The sequence below is a fragment of the Myxine glutinosa genome, chromosome 9, assembly GCF_964187855.1.
Source record: "Myxine glutinosa chromosome 9, kmMyxGlut1.1, whole genome shotgun sequence".
NCBI classification, from domain to species: domain Eukaryota; kingdom Metazoa; phylum Chordata; class Myxini; order Myxiniformes; family Myxinidae; genus Myxine; species Myxine glutinosa.
The window spans coordinates 146,701,219-146,718,153 of record NC_136269.1 but is presented as its reverse complement, the minus strand read 5'-3'; the positions used below and the strand labels follow the sequence as shown (position 1 = coordinate 146,718,153).

At 46.8% G+C, this 16,935-nt stretch overlaps 2 protein-coding genes across 5 annotated transcripts in view; one reads left to right on the top strand and one right to left on the bottom strand.

Moving 5' to 3' along the window:
- Window positions 1-626: 626 nt before the first annotated feature.
- PEX2 (peroxisomal biogenesis factor 2) lies at window positions 627-10,529 on the bottom strand. Its single transcript, XM_068127944.2, has 4 exons — window positions 10,019-10,529; window positions 7,234-7,364; window positions 4,059-4,338; window positions 627-1,131 (listed from the first exon to the last, which is right to left on the bottom strand). Exons 1-4 carry the CDS (start codon window positions 10,214-10,216, stop codon window positions 781-783), a joined length of 960 nt encoding a protein of 319 aa, XP_067984045.2. The 5' UTR covers window positions 10,217-10,529; the 3' UTR covers window positions 627-780.
- Window positions 10,530-11,526: 997 nt separating this feature from the next.
- The window catches only part of CEP76 (centrosomal protein 76), a 100,320-nt gene continuing 94,911 nt past the window's right edge, over window positions 11,527-16,935 (top strand). For 2 of the 4 annotated variants that reach the window (XM_068127958.2, XM_068127956.2), the window contains exon 1: window positions 11,556-11,750. In XM_068127958.2, the coding sequence (XP_067984059.2) occupies window positions 11,688-11,750 (63 nt within the window). In that variant the 5' untranslated portion in view covers window positions 11,556-11,687. Of the gene's footprint in view, window positions 11,751-16,935 lie in introns of all 4 variants that reach the window. The other 2 variants (XM_068127957.2, XM_078785036.1) reach the window with 2 other exon arrangements.

Sequence of the window (16,935 nt, the reverse complement as noted above, 5' to 3'; positions counted from 1 at the left end):
GACAAATGAAATTCTGAGTTTGATTTGACATTTTACAAGTCTGCGTATCCACTGAATGACATCACTGAACCTAGTAACAGTGAATGGAGTTCATCCTGCATCCTGGCACCGAAGCAAGATGGCAGCTTCCGTTGTTGCACCGATTTTAAACTGTTCAATAGAGCGTGAAGAACTGACTCTTATCCAATCCCTAGTTTTGATGATTGCATTGACAGGATTGGTCTTTAATTACGTATTTCGGGTCGAAATGTACCTTTCGACCTTTCAGACTGCTGTGACCCCTCAGACCTTCAAAGACCCACAAGACCTCCAAGATCCTCAAAACCCAAAATACCCAGAAGACCCTTAAATACCCAAATGACCTGGTGGACCAAAAAGACAAACAGGAGCCCTCAGATTTTAAATCCAATTCTGAATTCGGTTTTATAAAGAGGACGTCATGGGTCTCGTGTCCGATCAAAGTGGGGTTGTATCAAAGCAGGGCAGCTTGGAACCCGGTCAGTAACTGCCCGCAGTTATAAAGTGGCCCGTTTAGTTTAATTTGAAACTATTTGACAAGAACATAACTTAAGTGCTCGTCATAGACGAGCCCTTCAGCTCGTACAAAGTGGATAGCTCAGATGTAATGTACTCCACATTTAGTTTTATTTGAAATGCTTTTGTTACTTGTTAATATTGATCAATTTCTCTTAAACACTAATTTTCAAAATAAATTGTTTCCCCAGTAACTGGGTGTGCAACTACAGTTTTTTTTAAATCCTCAAGTGACAAGTATAATCATCACTCCTCAAGCTCTGAAATACCCCTCAATGGCCAGGAAAAAGGCCTTACGCAAGTCAGTGGTTGGCTACAGTCTGGACAGCAATATCGTGGGTTGGACAGTAAAGAATTTGACAGGCAGTAGTAACAAAAAAGGTGTGAGCAATTGCCAGTGTGCGGCAATGTGACTGCTTTCTTGCAAGCCGTGCAGCTTGGTACATCATTGGCGATCGTTGAGCGAGGTTGAAAATGTCCAAACATCTGTGACGATCTCCGGAAGGGCCAGGTGGTGTGGATTAATGGGAACGTAGAAGTTAAAAGTTGAGCAAAACCATCCCATAGAAGCTCTCGGCTTGTGAACTCGAAAGAAACCTACAGGATGGAGGAAGAACAAAGCTTTGATCAGTCAAGATATATCCTGAAAGGGTAATCCAATGACAATGTACGAGATGCAACATACACTACATGGGCCAAAAGTATGCAGACACCCCTTCTAATTAGTGTATTCGGCTATTTCAGCCACACCCATTGCTGACAAGTATATACGAGTACAATCAAGCACACAGCCATGCAATCTCCATCGACAAACATTGGCAGTAGAACGGGCCGTACTGAAGAGCTCAGTGACTTTCAACGTGGCACCATCATAGGATGCCACCTTTCCAACAAGTCAGTTCGTCAAATTTCTGCCCTGCTAAAGCTGCCCCGGTCAACTGTAAGTGCTGTGATGGTGAAGTGGAAACGTCGAGGAGCAACAACAGCTCAGCCGCAAAGTAGTAGGCCACGCAAGCTCACAAAACGGGACTGCCGAGTGCTGAAGCGCATAGCATGTAAAAATCGTCTGTCCTCGGTTGTAAGACTCACTACCGAGTTCCAAACTGCCTCTGGAAGCAAAGTCAGCACAACAACTGTTCGTCGGGAGCTTGGTCGAGCAAATGGGTTTCCATGGCCAAGCAGCCGAACACAAGCCTAAGATCACAATGTGCAATGCCAAGCGTTGGCTGGAGTGGTGTAAAGCACATCGCCATTGGACTCTGGAGCAGTGGAAATGCGTTCTCTGGAGTGATGAATCACGATTCACCATCTGGCAGTCAGACGGACGAATCTGGGTTTGGTGGATGCCAGGAGAACGCTACCTGCCTGAATGCATAGTGCCAACTGTGAAGTTTGGTGGAGGAAGAATAATGGTCTGGGCCTGTTTTTCATGGTTTGGGCTAGGCCCCTTAGTTCCAGTGAAGGGAAATCTTAATGCTAGAGCATACAATGACATTATAGATGATTGTGTGCTTCCAACTTTGTGGTAACAGTTTGGGGAAGGCCCTTTCCTGTTTCAGCATGGCAACGCCCCGTGCACCAAGTGAGGTCCATATAGAAATGGTTTGTCGAGATCGGTGTGGAAGAACTTGACTGGCCTGCACAGATCCCTGACCTCAACCCCATAGAACCACTTTGGGATTAAGTGGAACGCCGACTGCGAGCCAGGCCTAATCACTGACCTCACTAATGTTCTTGTGGCTGAATGGAAGCAAATCCCTGCAGAAATGTTCCAACATCTAGTGGAAAGCCTTCCCAGAAGAGTGGAGGCTGTTATTGCAGCAAAGGGGGGGACCAACTCCATATTAATGCCCATGATTTTGGAATGAGATGTTCGACGAGCACATACGGGTGTGATGCTCGGGTGTCCACATACTTTTTGGTATGTAGTGTATGTTATTGACATGTTTTTCATTATACATGTTCAGGAATGCCGGGCACACTCGCCAGCAACTCAGGATTCCTCACTCAGAAATTGGGCAACCAGGACCTGAGCAAGTGCTTTACCTACCATACACCATCCTGGATATCCAGACAGGATAGGAGGGGGAAACAACTCGGAATGCTTGCACAATATGCAAACTGGAAAATGTTTGCACAAATGCTTATCCACACGATACCGAATCGCAGGAGAACAAAGGCAGTTACCTCAAAATTGACTTGTCTGATACTGTACGTCCAGTCGCGATCAATATGATATTTCATTCGTTTATTTTTATGACATGGGACGCCGAGAGGCTTTCCTGACTCAATATTAATATGTTCCATAAATGAACTAAATGGCACTCGGTAAAGCGCATACAACTACCAAGCTGACAGTTTACGTCTTGTATCCCACTGATGGATCCAAATCCCGATCTTCACCAAAATGTAATCAATTTGTCCTTATCGAACCTGTCCGAAATCTCAACACCCAACCTGTCCACCAAGTTTCGTCCAATTCCATCCACAGGTTTTTGAAATCTTGCATGCTACGTACAGTTTCTTGCCATATCTCTCAATGGTAAAGAATCACTTGAAACATTCTTGGATCCGGATCTTCACCAAAACGGAAACAATGTGGCCTTCTCAGTTACACACACCTAAATTATTTTGATTCAAAAACATGTTAACTTATAGTTATCCTTTTACATATTCCATTGTTCCGCACCATTTAAAGTTTTTGAGCCATGTATGGTTCGGATAAAGCAAGTGCTGATTCGTCTAGCCTTAATTTTGGATTGGGAGATGTTAGCCAATGGCAGCGTTAGTTGAACCCATATTTCCTTGGAGTGTTTTTTGTCCCCCGTCGCACCGCGGAGCGAAAGGGGGACTATGGTTTTCTCCTCTGTCCGTGTGTGCGTCCGTGCGTGCGTGCGTTGAACCTTGTGAGCAGAATATCTTGAAAAATAAGCGAAGTACCAATTTCTAATCTGGTGTGTGGGTGTATCTCGGCAAAAGGAAGAACGCTATTGAAAATTGGGTCGCCACGTCAAAATCCAAGATGGCCGCCGCCATATATGTCTGAACCTTGTGAGCGAAATATCTTGAAAAATAAACGAACTACTAACTTATAATCTGGTGTGTGGGTGTGTCTCCAACCCACTCGCAAATATTATCGACTCTTCCATGTTTCCTGCGTCTTCCACTTTGTCAACTCGCATCACTTCACCGACGGGGGACCTAGGCGTAATGCTTGTTGAATATACAATTTGCTTACATTGGTAGCACATTATTTGGTAGTTGAAGGCAATTGGTAGCACATTCTTGTTAGTTTGTAAAGATTTGGCCCATTACTAAAGTTTAGAATAAATACCCCAAAGACTGCTGCCTTGGGTCGAATTTGAAGCACCAACCACCTGGGTACCAATGCACTATTCTCGTCACTCGGCCACCACGATACCCACAACTGAGAAACAAATTCGAAACACATAACATTTCATTCACCTTACTCATTTTTTGGAACCCCAATGTAAATCCCAGCACAATTCCCCACAAATTAATACCTGTCTCGCCACAGCCTTCCCCGAAAACTTCATATGCATGCCAAGCAAGCGCTCCATGGGCCGTATCGGGCCGCCCGCAAATAGACACACCAACCAACAGGCCACCCGGGCAGAATGCGCCAGTCCCAGCAACGCGGTCACTGCTCGACCCCTCCCGGGCATCTCTGTGCGGCTCGGCGCGATCACTTGCGCCCGACGGAGCAGCCACCGTCCTATAACACTCAACCACACCAACCGCAGTCTCTCCCGTCTATTGGGCGATGCCCCATCTGCGCGCATGCTGGTCACAGGAAGAAATGCCATTGGCACTTTTACAACCAACACCAACAAAGTTAGGTACATGTCATTTTGTTTTTAAATAAAGTGGAACGTACTCGTGGAGAGGATTGTACAACACATTTGGGAATGAAATGGCTTAGTCAGCACACGTACAACGGACAAACAATTGTGACCAACAATCAAGAGGTTTCTATGCTGCGACATAACCTTTTGTCCAAGAACAAAAAAAATCGTGTCCAACAAGCTTTTGTCCTATTACTGCAATGTCCATAGTATTTTAATGGGGCCAGTCTTGCCCAAAGGGAGTAGACCCGCTTTGCCGGGGATAACTCGGCAGGATTGCCGAAGCAGGAAACGCGTTTTCAGAAGGCAAATGTGAACTGAAAGCGCAGAAAAGAAAATCAATTTTAATTTAATTTCCGCACCAACATTTTGGCGGGCTTATTCTCCAATAATCATTTATTTAAAAGTGTGTCCGTGACCCAAAAAACACAGAGAATAAATTAAAAATACTGGTTTTAATTTACAAATGGGATGGGCACACAATAAAGAAATTGAAGTAAATTGTCGAAGGTAAATGAGGAAGAACCTGACAATACTTGCGTACTCAACAAAAATAGTCTTACTCTGGCCTACTTAAAACTAAACTTTAACCAGACCCTCACAGAACGAATACAGGGTACGAGAGGGGAAAAGGTGGGGGAGAGAAGAAAGAGGGGAGGTAGAGGGGGGTTGGCCTTCCCTCAAGTTGAGACACCGTCAGATGGCATACGTCCCCGTGTCGGCTGCATCTCACTGATGTGCAAGGTGAGTAGGTCAGGTGCAGAGACGTCGTCATTTGGCACACTCACAAGACAGATTGGAACTCGCTCTATTCTAGTGCCATGTCCTTGTTCTCCAACCCAGGCTTGCACTACTGGCTTTTATTATCCCAACGCAGGCCATCATCGCGGCTCCTTCACTGGCGTGCTCTCCGCCACATATCCTTCCGAGTACGAAGCGCCATGATACCGAGGTCCCACCCTCATGGGGGCCGCGACACAGAGCAACTGGCTGCAAAATTAAACTAGAGCTTCCAGGGAAGCAGAACTCAACTGAACTGACTGGACAACTTTAATGCCGGCCTAGGGCGGCCATTTTGTGACAGATCGGGTTGGCATGCGATAGCAACCTACCTTGTGTGGTAAGAGTCTCACACACCAAGTTTGATCAAAATCCATAAATATTTGTGGACGTTAAGGTCTTAACGTCGTTTCGGAGCTGAAAACAATATGGCGGCCTATGGCGGCCTTTTTGTGACGGATCGGGTTGGAATGCAATAGCAACCTACCTTGTGTGGTAAGGGTTAAACATTCTAAGTTTGATCAAAATCTGTTAATATTTGTGGATGCTAGTGTTAACGTCATTTCATGACCAAAAACAAAATGGTCGCCTAAGTCCGCCATTTTTCAACGGATCGGGCTGAAATGTAATACCAACCTGGTCCTTGGGGTAAGGATGCTGCATGTCAAGTTTGATCAGAATCGGTTGATATTTGTGGACGCTGGAGTGTTAACGTCGAAAAGTTAACGGACGACAGACGACAGACGACGACAGACGACGTCCAGTTGAGTTAAAAAGGGAACGAAAGGAAATGACAGCACATAGAGACAAAAGTACAGAGGTATGGAAGGCAGACAAGGAGCTGTCTACACCACAGAGGGATGGTAGGCAGACAAGGAGCTGTCTACACCACAGAGGGATGGTAGGGAGACGAGGAGCTGTCTACACCACAGACGGATGGTAGGCAGAGGATAGGCTGTCTACACCAATGAGGGATGGTAGGCAGACAAGGAGCTGTCTACACCACAGAGAGATGGTAGGTAGAGGGAGGAGCTGTCTACACCACAGAGGGATGGTAGGTAGAGGGAGGAGCTGTCTACACCACAGAGGGATGGTAGGTAGAGGAGGAGCTGTCTACACCACAGAGGGAGGGTAGGTAGAGGATAGGCTGTCTACACCAATGAGGGATGGTAGGCAGACAAGGAGCTGTCTACACCACAGAGGGATGGTAGGGAGACAAGAAGCTGTCTATCTACACCACAGAGGGATGGTATGCAGACGAGGAGCTGTCTATTTACACCACAGAGGGATGGTACGCAGACGAGGAGCTGTCTACACCACAGAGGGATGGTAGGTAGAGGGAGGAGCTGTCTACACCACAGAGGGATGGTACGCAGACGAGGAGCTGTCTACACCACAGAGGGATGGTAGGGAGACAAGAAGCTGTCTATCTACACCACAGAGGGATGGTAAGCAGACGAGGAGTTGTCTACACTGACCTTGACAATGCGAATTTGGATAATTACAAGATGATTTATTCTAACATTAATTGGGAGATAACTATCAAATTAATTAATACCCTTACTCCCGAAGGTATGTTCACCACAGTTTGTCTGTGTAGCAGTGTAGTAATCGTCAAAATGTGTGCCCGTACGTGGGTGCGTGGGTACGTGGGTGCCTAGGGCATGCCCGTACGTGGGTGCCCGTTCCTTGCCAAAAAAAAAAAAAAACGCTACCCGTACGCTCTACCCCGCCCGTACGCCCGTACGCCCGTAAACAAAAAAAACAACGCTCTTCGCTTCCGCCCTTCGCTCTGGGAGAAATAATGCGCATAAGAAATCGAGAAATTATTATTTTCTCCGGAAGAAATCGAATTACGAACCGTAATGGCGCACGCGCTCGGCTCGGCTCGCAACAACGCGTTCTGTGATTGGCTGCCGGAAGTGAAGTCTTCACTGTCCGGAAGGTCGCAAATCGCAGTTACGATGAATCGCAAATGCTGGAGCTAAAAACCACACTCCAATTTTTGTAAAGTTCATAGCAAAATGTGAGGCAGAACTGAACGTGAACCTACCTGTAACGAATACCTAACATCACCTGTCCGACAGTTGCCCCTTTATCCAGTACAGACACCTGCCAGAGGAGGAAAGTAAGAATAGACCTCAACTCTGGTTCCCATGGTGAGAGCAGGCCCGGATGAAATATCTAAAGTTAAACAGAAGGAAGTCATATTGGAGGGTGGAATAACAAATAACACAATTGTTATAGCAAAACAGCAAAATTGATAATAATAAAATCTTCCTCAAGGTATCAGCGGGCCACAGTCATTACAAGCAAGTGTTGAGATAAAAAGGATCAAAATGACTTGAATACAGTGTTACTCTGGCCTACCTGAAACTAAACTTCACACAGACTCTCACAGAATGAATACAGGGCACGAGAGGGGCAAAGGTGAGGGAGAGAAATGACAATTTGAATCGTAAATGGGACAATAAGGTAATGTCACGTGATATACCACATCTACAATACATACAGCATTGTTGCGTGAGGTCTTCACTTGTACATGACACCTATATGATCCAGGGATGTTAACCACCTTTAAGAACCAAAATAATACTGTGAATAAATCCCCAGAGCTGAACTACTCTGACCGAGACACCTTGCCATTGTCAGGTAGCTAACTTCTCATGGACCTTAAGCTTGGTGTCCCATCTGCCGGAACAAGTTGTTCGACATTAAAGATTTTGCGATGTCTTTTGCGAACAGTAGGGAGGTTATCCGTGGCACCGAGAATGAATTTGCGAACGGTAGGTCTCCGTCGAAGGTCATGGGTCTCGCAGCAGGACAATGACCCCAGACACACTTCAAAAAGCACCCAGGAATGGTTCAAGACAAAACGCTGGAATGTTCTGAAGTGGCCAGCAATGAGTCCAGATCTAAATCCCATTGAACACCTGTGGGGAGATCTGAAAACAGCAGTTGGGAGAAGGTACCCTTCAGATCTGGGAGAACCGGAGCAGTTTGCACAAGAAGAGTGGGACAAACTTCCAGTAGAGAGGTGGAGGAAGCTCATTCACGGCTATAGGAAGCGCTTCACTGCAGGTATTTTGTCCAAAGGCCGTGATACCAAATATTAAGTCTAGGGTGTCAATAATTTTGTCAATGCCATTTATTTTTATTTTCCGATTTAAAAGGATACATTAAGTTCTGAATCAAAAACAAAGGTTCTGTAATATTAACAGTGAAATAAATAATTGTGGAGGCCAAATACTTTTGTCAATTTCAACTTATTATTGGAGAAAATTGTGAGTAATTTGAAAAAAGTGCAAGGGTGCCAATATTTCTGGCCACAACTGTAGATGTGATGAAACGGCTGACGGGAGTTTTGTGTGATTACGAGTTGCGAGGTTGTTGGTATGAAAAGCACTGAAATTAGATCTATAGGTGTCGTGAGAAATAGTAACTTGATAGTGGATAATGATTTTTATGAAGTTTGATTCACCAGCAAATAATATACGGTCGGGCCACCAAAAAACATCTGTTCGGGTTGCGGATCCGCAAAAAGAATTATTAAGCGTGCCCCCTGAGATGACTCGTTTTATGGAGACAAAAAGTACGTTGCCATTTAAAGATCAAGTGCTTGATTGTGCACTAAATTATTATTAGGATTACATCAGCTCATGTAAAATCAACCAACCTCCTCACAAATCCTCACATTCCACACTCACACACCCAGCACGGATTCCAAACAAACCGCTCAGGTACCAACCTCCTCACAAACCCTCACATTTCACACTCGCACACCCAGCACGGATTCCAAACAAACCGCTCAGGTACCAACCTCCTCACATCCCCTTCAAAATCAATAAACACTCCAATGACACCAAGGCACATAGCACTGCACTACACATCACAATGAGCACTATCACTATCTCACACACACACACACACACACACACACACACACACACACACACACACACACACACACACACACACACACACACACACACACACACACACAACCCCCACACACACACAACCCCCCCCCCCCCCCCCCCCAAAGAACAAGGCTAAAAGACTACCAGCGGTGTAGCCGGGCTTGTTTGATACGTTCGTTGAAGAGGATAGTATGATCTGGGTGGGGATACCTGTTCGCAAATAATGTAAGTATTAAATTATTTTGACTTCAGGCATGGACAGCCGGTTCGTGAATGACTTGGGAAAAATAAAAGGCCAATGGCAAACGATGAACCAATAAATCCCACATTCCTGTGCCACCTTCAGTCAAATGCCAGGCATTTTTGCAATACATTCATCCCTCATACCACGTGACCTATGATGTCATAATTATCACTAAAATTCTACAGGCAGAGGCGGATCCTATGGTGAAAATTTAGTGTCAATCGGACAAAGTTGTAGAGAAAAGAAAACAGACTGATCGGATGGATGAAGCGTTGTACTTGTCGAATGATAACGTCATAATGAAGGCACCGATGACATCATCATTAACACATCTTGTTTCACATGGGGTGTACTTGACAATGAGCCACGTTTAAAAAAATTTCCGTTGAGCAGTTTTGGAGATTTAGAGGTGTAACGTTTTTCGAAGATGGCGTCCGTACCACGTGACCTATGAAGTCATACATATGGATAAAAAAAAAACTTCTACAGGTGGAGGCGCTCCTATGGTAAAATTTCGTGTCGATCGGACCAACCAACGCCACACGTACGTACGCACCCAATCGCCTAACCTCGCTTTTCGCTCCACAAGCGCAGAGTAAAAACCTTTGTCGAAAGAAACAGATTTCATGTCCTGATGCGCACCTGGAAGCACCTGCAGAGCTGGGACCACGCACCTGGAAACACCTGCAGAGCTGGGACCAGAGAAGATCCTCCAAGGAATCGTCCAACTCTGCAGCATCCAACACTCGGACCCGCAGCACCGGCACGGGACGTTCTGTCAACCTAGGGGGCACATACCCCTGAACCCGCAACATCATGGGGAGCGCACCATGACCCCCACCTGATCCCTCACGGGGCCCTCTCACTCCCATCCCTACCGAGGATGTCCCTGCTGAGCCACAACGGTAAAACTTCCCACACAGATCCCCTCTCCTGCAACCAACGAACACCTCACACAGACATCCCACCTCCTCCAAAACTTCACGTTGACTCCTCACTCGCCCGAACCTCCCTCCTCACACGGACCTGCTCCCTTCCCTCCTCACTCGCTCACTACTGTCCTCTCCTCTCCTCACTACTCTCCACCCCTCTACTCACTACTTCCCGGGACCTACTCCCTTGCCCTCCTCACTCACCTAGACCTCCTCCCCTCACTCACCCTCTCTCCTCGCTCACCTAAACTCCCCCCCTCACCTAGACTCCCTCCCCCCCTCACCTAGACTTCCTCCCCTCTTCACCTCGACTCCCTCCTCCTCCTCCTCTCACCACAGCCCATATACCTCACGGACACGTTTCCGGACCCCCACACACGGTATTCGAGTTAATTGAACCAAACCTCCTCCCTCCTCCTCAGCCTCCTAAGTTCCAAACCTCACGTCACGGTGGCGGTGCACACCAAGGTGAGAAACACCAGAATGAAAACATTTCAGTGTACATGTTAAAAACGCGATTCCTAACTGCAGTACAATATTTAAATGGGCTTTTACTGCTGTTCTGAAACGAGACAAACAATTTGAATATTGTACTGTATATCGAAACAAGCCAAGAAGACAGCTAACTGTACTTATACACTCCCCGTCACGAACATCTTTGGAAACTCCTTTAAATTAAAGTTCTATGAAGAGAAAATGATTTCCTGAAATATAAAATAAACAAACGTCTAGAATAAGAGAACAAATCTCGTGAACTCAGGATAATAAAGTTAAAGACGAAACATGCTCGGTCGGTCCGACGCGCCAATATCCAAATCACGTTTCAATGTTAATGAGGACTTTTGCGCATGCGCTGTGTGCGTTGTCAGTGACGCTCAATTAAATTTTGAACCTGCCGTTGCTAGGGTGAAATGTGGAACTGAAATCGCCTTTTTAACATAATCTTCAACATTTAGGAAAGAGTAACAATTTTAAAATGGTTTATCATGACATGTGTGTGTGTGTGTGTGTGTGTGTGTGTGTGTGTGTGTGTGTGTGTGTGTGTGTGTGTGTGTGTGTGTGTGTGTGTGTGTGTGTGTGTGTGTGTGTGTGTGTGTGTGTGTATATATGTGTGTCTATGGGTAACATGACATAAACAACAACAACCACCAATAACCAAAAGTTCACCGTTTTAACGTTATAAAATAACGTCTTTTTAACGTACAGTTTTATTTCCGTGTTGTTTGTTAATTATCTTCTTTATGATTAGTATTTCAAACGGAGCGGTATGTGGCGAACCCTCGCAAACAGCGTGTTGGTCCATCGAGTCGATGTCGAGATGTTTTTGAAGATTTAAAACTCTATTCCACTGGAATTTCCAGGTGTGCACTGATCAGGAAGGTTCGACTAACTCCGACGATTTGTAAACAAGATGTCTCTGTCTGAAGAAGAGTTATCCGAGCTGAAGTGTTCGATACACGAGCAGATAACACGGGTAAGTGAAAGTGATGTACTGGAGACGTACACTGTACACGGGCCAGGGTGATTCACACGAGACGTACATTGTAAACGGGTCAGGGTGATCCACACGAGAAGTACACTTTACACGGACGGGTCAGGGTGATCCACACCAGACGTCCACTGTACACGGGTCAGGGTGATCCATACGAGTACACTGTACACGGACGGGTCAGGGTGATCCACTGGAGACGTACACTGTACACGGGACAGGGCGATCCACTGGAGTCGTACACTGTACATGGGCTGCGGTGATCCAAAGGAGACGGACACTGTTCCAAACGAGATGCACACTGTACACGGGTCAGAGTGATCCACACGAGAAGTACACTGTACACGGACGGGTCAGGGTGATCCACACGAGACGTCCACTGTACAGTGTACACGGGTCAGGGTGATCCACACGAGAAGTACACTGTACACGGACGGGTCAGGGTGATCCACACCAGACGTCCACTGTGCAAGGGTCAAGGTGATCCACATGACATGTCCACTGTGCACGGGTCAGGGTGATCCACACGAGACATACACTGTACACCGGTCATGGTGATCCACACGAGAAGTACACTGCACATGGACGGGTCAGGGTGATCCACACGAGGCATACACTGCACATGGGACAGGGTGATCCACCGGAGACGTACACTGTACACGGTACAGGGTGATCCACTGGAGCCTACACTGTACACAGGACAGGGTGATCCATTGGAGACGTACACTGTACATGGGCTACGGTGATCCAAAGGAGACGGACACTGTACACGAGTAAGTGATCCAAACGAGACGTACACTGTAAATAGGTCAGGGTGATCCAAAGGAGATGGACACTGTATACGGGTAAGGGTGATTCACACAAGATGTACACTGTACACGGGTCAGGGTGATCCACACGAGACGTACACTGTACACTGGTCAGGGTGATTCACATGAGACGTACACTGTACACGGGTCAGGGTGATTCACACGAGATGTCCACTGCACACGGGGCAGGGTGATCCACACGAGACGTACACTGTACACAGGTCAGGGTGATCCACACGAGACGTTCACTGTACACGGGTCAGGGCGATCCACACGAGAAGTACACTGTACACGGACGGGTCAGGGTGATCCACACGAGACGTCCACTGTGCAAGGGTCAATGTGATCCACACGAGACGTCCACTGTGCACGGGTCAGGGTGATTCACACAAGACATACACTGTACACGGGTCAGGGTGATCCACACGACATGTCCACTGTGCACGGGTCAGGGTGATCCACACGAGACACACTGTACACGGGTCATTGTGATCCACACGAGACATACACTGTACACGGGTCAGTGCGATCCACACGAAGCGTACACTGTACACGGGTCAGGGTGATCCACACAAGACGTACACTGTACATGTGTCAGGGTGATCCACACGAGACGTCCACGGGTCAGGGTGATCCACACGAGACGTCCTCTTATTCCAGGAGCCAGAATCTGCTCAAAATGGTTTCGTGCAACACCCACTACACAGTTGGTTTGTCACTTCCAGGTGATTGGGGAACATCTATAGAACAAATCCAGCCCTGATGTACAGTTGAATTGTGGCAGCAACAATAAATGGCACCCACTTTTGTATGAGGGGGGTGGTGTCCGAGGCGTAAATCTGAGGTTTTGACGGATGTTAAAACAGCAGATAGCTATACCAGTCAGAGACTCAAGCTAAGGCTCCAGAATCACTTCAAGGACAGTGTGGTTTTTCATCAACAGCAGGATCGAAGCAAATCTCAATTGGTATACTCCAGCAAGATCTCACTATGTGAAGTTATCAATGCTGCTCATTTGAAAGAGAGACAAATTGCAACTACTGATACAACATACGTTACCCATGACGATGCAGACGCTGGGCCGATGAGCACCATTTACCATGCTGCTCAGATCATCAGGACCGATTTGAAGGACTGTGCAGGCATCCAAATTCGCCCATTGAGTCTTCGTGATCTAAATCTGAGGAGGTCCAAGGACATGCTACCAGAAAGTCTATATAACTTCCTGCGCTGTGTCACCTGCAAGGAATCAGCTCCACCACGATACACTGAGGACAACCCTAATGCAGCAGATGAACGTCGTGTTATAATGCTTGGCCAAGATATTGTACACAGCGCTTTACATGGCAGAGTAAAAACACCCAAGCATGTAAGTCTCGCCATGTCAGTACGCCACCTGACTGGTTCGAAACAAGTCATCAACATACTCAACCGCATGGGCCACTGTTCATCTTATGAAGAAGTTGAAGCAGTCGATACCAGCCTAGCTATGGAAGTTGTTGCCAAGTCCAATCTTCTGGATGTTGTCACCCCATCAAACATCTGGCCAGGTGTGTTCATACAAGCAGCTGCAGACAACAATGATATAAATGAAGAAACGTTAGATGGTCAGCCAGATTTGACCCGGTGAGATATTTTTGCTGAGATTACTTAGTGGACTTTTGGTCATAACAGGAGTGGGGTTGATGATTTAAGGGGAAATGAAATCTATATTTTTCTGACTTTACTTAAGGATTGTCCAATTTTGTTTCTTGAAAAGATCATAACGATATATCATATTACAACCATAACGGCATTTGAACAACATAAAGATGATATTGCATAATTACAGTCGAAAAGCAAAAACTACATATTTCAGCGATTTTGTGTGTTTTGGGTATAATACAAGGTATAATAATAAAAAAATTTTAAATCATACTTGAACAGCATAACGAAAATCCCCTCATACTTCCCACTATCCTTTTAATTATAATGTTGAAGAGTCCCTATTGGAAGAGCTGAAAAAACAAAAATTCAAAGAAAAAAATCGTCAATTTCGAGCTTTACGCTACCCCCTTAATAGAAAAGTGGCTGCCATTTATTGTTGCTGCCACAATTTAACTACATCAGGGCTGGATTTGTTCTACAGATGTATCCCAAGCACCCTGAAATGACAAACCAACTGTGTAGTGGGTGTTGCACAAAACTCATTTTCTAGGCCTCTCTTGAAAACTGGCTCCTGGACTATCTGTGCACAGGTCAGGGTAATCCACACGAGATGTCCACTGGTCAGGGTGATCCACACGAGACGTACACGGGTCAGGGTGATCTTCATGAGATGTACACTGTACATGCGTCAGGGTTATTCACACGAGACGTACACTGTACACAGGTCAGGGTGAGCCACACGAGATGTACACTGTACACGGGTCAGGGTGATACAAAAAAGACATACACTGTTCAGGGGTAAGGGTGATCCACACGAGACGTACACTGTACACGGGTCAGAGTGATCTTCATGAGACGTACACTGTACACGGGTCAGGGTGATCTTCATGAAACGTACACTGTACACGCGGCAGGGTGATTAACACGAGACGTACACTGTACACAGGTCAGGGTGATCCAAAAGAGACATACACTGTTCACGGGTAAGGGTGATCCACATGAGACGTACACTGTACACGGGTCACGGTCATCCAAAGGAGATGTATACCGCACACAGGTCAGGGTGATTCACATGAGACGGACACTGTACACGGGTCAGGGTGATCCAAATGAGACATACATGGGTCAGGGTGATTCAAATGAGATTGACACCATACACTGGTCGGGGTTATCCCAACTAGACGGACACAGGTCAGGGTGATCCAAATGAGACGTGCACCGGTCAGAGTGATCCACACGAGACGAACACTGTACACGGGTCACGGTCATCCAAAGGAAATGTATACCGCACACAGGTCAGGGTGATTCACATGAGACGTACACTGTGCATGGGTCAGGGTGATCCAAATGAGACGTACACTGTACATGGGCCAGGGTAATCCCCTCCCACGTCCCTTCCCACCCTCTCATCCCACTTCTCCCCTCCCTCATCGCACTCTTCCCCTCCCTCATCCCACTCCTCTTCTTCCTCAGGACCAAGAGAGGGGCAGAGAGAAATAGGTGGGAGATAGAGATAGAGACAGACAGAAAGGGAGAGAAAAGTGAAAGGGGAGAGGAGGTGTGGGTTGGTATTGAGTGAGGAGGAGGGGGGGGGCGGGGGAGGGGGTTCGAAATCCAACATATGTGATGTCCTGTTTAACGTTCATTTGAGAGACTGCACACGTTGATGAATCACCCCACGAGTGTAACACTGCTCCCATCCTTCTTCCAGAGCCATCCCGGCTCTGCTATATAATCTAATTTAAGTAAATGCCGGGTTCCCTACTCTACCCCTGTTTAGTCCTAGAACACAGAACATATACTTGCACAAAATTCAAAATAAAGGGACAATGGTCCTCCATATACGATAGAATCAGCGGTAACCCCTCATCCCATTCGGTGTGAGTATCATTTACATACCTTGCCAGCTGGGTGTCTAGGGTCCGATTGAAACGTTCTACCATGCCGTCGGATTGAGGATGGTGTTACGTGTTCCTCCCCGACCTCCTGGTCTCGGTATACCTCCGAACCCCGAGAGGAGCCACGGCAGAAAAAAATTGTTATTCAGTGTCAAAATCAATAATGAAACCACACCAACGGTTACCAACAAACTAATAATATTGTTACAGACGTGGCTTGGATGTTATTCACCGAGCGGTTTTGGGATGACCACGTCTGCACAAGATTATACTCGATATTATACCCGAAGCCGAACGTTGACTAGTCGCGCGATGCTGGCTCAATAAGAAAAAGAAGACACCCGGCTGGATTACAATAACACAATACGACACCAATGTTTCAATTCTCAAGACCTCCGGAGGAGATTATATTCGTACGGAAAGGTCAGATTACAGGGGCTAGAGGTATAATCACAGAAAGACAGGCACTTAGACACACTCTTATATTAACCCCGGACAGACGACAGACAAACGGGACAACGGCTGACTCACACGGGGGTTGATGGCAGGAAAGCGGGTGTCGATGGCTCCAGGTCCTCCTGGGCTCGGGGCAGGGTACAGTACGGTCCGGTCCGGTCCAAAGATGCGGGGAGGTATCGTCGCGCTGGGGGTGGCGGTGGCTTCTCTCTCCAAGCTGAGGCGCATCTTACGTCACATCCGGCGCGGGGCCGCGTATATCCGGCGGGGAGTGACACGCCCTCGGCTCGTTAGCTCCGCCCCAGATGGAATCGGCACGTTGCTTCTCATTGGGTGCGTGGGGGGGTTACTGGCTCCGCC